General features: G+C 46.6%; 2 protein-coding genes across 2 annotated transcripts; one reads left to right on the forward strand and one right to left on the reverse strand.

Moving 5' to 3' along the window:
• Positions 1-239: 239 nt before the first annotated feature.
• KVP17_000938 (uncharacterized protein) lies at positions 240-1,139 on the forward strand (the record flags this gene model as incomplete). Its single annotated transcript, XM_068515868.1, has 1 exon — positions 240-1,139. The coding sequence occupies one exon, from the start codon at positions 240-242 to the stop codon at positions 1,137-1,139; it is 900 nt and encodes a 299-aa protein (XP_068373233.1).
• A 1-nt stretch (position 1,140) lies between these two features.
• Positions 1,141-1,833, reverse strand: KVP17_000937 (uncharacterized protein; the record flags this gene model as incomplete). Its single annotated transcript, XM_068515867.1, has 1 exon — positions 1,141-1,833. One exon carries the CDS (start codon positions 1,831-1,833, stop codon positions 1,141-1,143), a length of 693 nt encoding a protein of 230 aa, XP_068373232.1.
• Positions 1,834-1,845: the final 12 nt, after the last annotated feature.

Genomic DNA, 1,845 nt, shown 5'->3' on the forward strand with positions numbered 1-1,845 from the left:
CTAGAAGGCGCCGCGGTTCTATTCTACGGAGACGCCGTTACCGTGGGAGACGCACACGTCGCAACCGCGCTTACAAATACGAGCTCAAGAAGCTCACAATTCCTGTACCGATAATGCCACATATTAGCCAAGGAGGAGCTAGAACGCTGGTTCACCAGGATGGGTTTTGTATGATGTCTCATACGGGCCTTCTAGGTATTAAGTGTGGCTCAGGCAATTCTAATACAAAGATTTGTTCTATGCCGTATCTCTGGCCGAAGTGGTACATCCAAGCCAAGATTCTCAATGACAGCTGGTACTGGAAACCTGCAGGTTTCAAGGTTCAATTTACCGCTCTACAGGCTCAAGCCTTTACCATCATTCAGTATACCAACCATTACGGAGTTTTTGATGTTCAGGGTCGCGGGGACCAGGAATATGACAATTCCCATACCTTTGAGACGCTTAAGGGCATCTTTACGTCTGGGGCCGCTGGCCATCGAGGTATCAAGAGACACCTTTGTGTGGGAAAGAAGACTATTTACGTCCCTTTTAAGGGAAGGAACATTCCAATTGATTACAGGCTTGGTTCCTGTAACAACAACGACCCTGGAGTTATCACACGAGATAGACTACCTAACAACCGCGGTTATTGGCGAACCGAATGGCTTGCCCGCGGCTTGGATACGCCGTATATTAAGAATGGATATACCATGTTTTTTATTGAGAGCGGAGGCGCGACTGCCACTGAACATAACAGTAACAAGGACTATTCTAGACTTGAAGAAGTCGTACGTTGCGAGGTTACCTATTTTTATAGGGTTATCGGACCCAAGAAACCAGAAGTTACAATTACTGGAGGACCTTTCCCATCGGAAACATCTATGCTCATGCCTTGGACCAACCACCAGGTCGCCGTTGAGAACTTCGAACTTTACAATCCTGGAAACTTCGCAGCTCAATGTCCAGATTACGACAACGGTGCTTGTGATGTCGAACCAGATCCAGCTCAGAGGGTTTGCTGGAACAGTCCAAAAAAGACCCTTGATCCTCCTGTTGTTACCGATCCTGTTGTACCTGATCCTAATCCGCCCGCGGATCCGGACCCACCGGTTGTACCAACAACGTGTCCGTTCAAGAATAATGTTACATTTGAATGAATTAACTAAAAAGCTTTAGCATGACTTCAGGCTCGATTGGCTCAATCGTCAATTTGTCAATGAAATGACGGATATCCGTTACTCTTCGGAAGAAAGCAGCCTTTTGGCTTGGCGTTGCACTGGGAAACCACACTTGTGGGGCAATGTTGCTTGTAAAGATCACTTTTGTCGGGTTCACGAATGTTGTGCCGCCTTTGATCTCTCTTGTGACAGGCCATCTATCAGTCAATTGAAGCAATTCCTCTATAGGCATCTGTCCGTTGAATTCGTCGAATAGAATTGTACGATGATGTCCATCTTCGTATCCGTCAAACCATCGGGGGTTGAAAACTTGATATAGTGCACCATCAGATTCAGCTCGTGCTGCAGTTGTCTTGCCCGTACCCGTATTTCCGAACAGTATGACGACAGTCTTAGGTGTTGGTACTTCCGTTTCCTCTACCAGAATGCGTCTTTGGTGCGCCATCATCGATCGGACTACTCTTTCGTAACGGAAACAGTTACTTCGATGTTTTAGCGCTAGCGATTGGAATGTCATGCCACTTTCGATATCTGTATACATTGTTTCCAGATCATTCCTCTTTCCCATTGTACTCGGTTCACCGATCTCAAGAAGGACGTTTCCTTCCTTGTGGCAGTAGACACTGCTATCCTTGTCTGTCCCTCGAGCTCTTTCCACATGAGCTTTGGGCATCTTAGATTTCAT

This window comes from the organism of the source record quoted next (assembly GCF_019968985.1).
Source record: "MAG: Porospora cf. gigantea B chromosome Unknown PgB_NODE_5571_length_1845_cov_291.12, whole genome shotgun sequence".
NCBI classification, from domain to species: domain Eukaryota; phylum Apicomplexa; class Conoidasida; order Eugregarinorida; family Porosporidae; genus Porospora; species Porospora cf. gigantea B.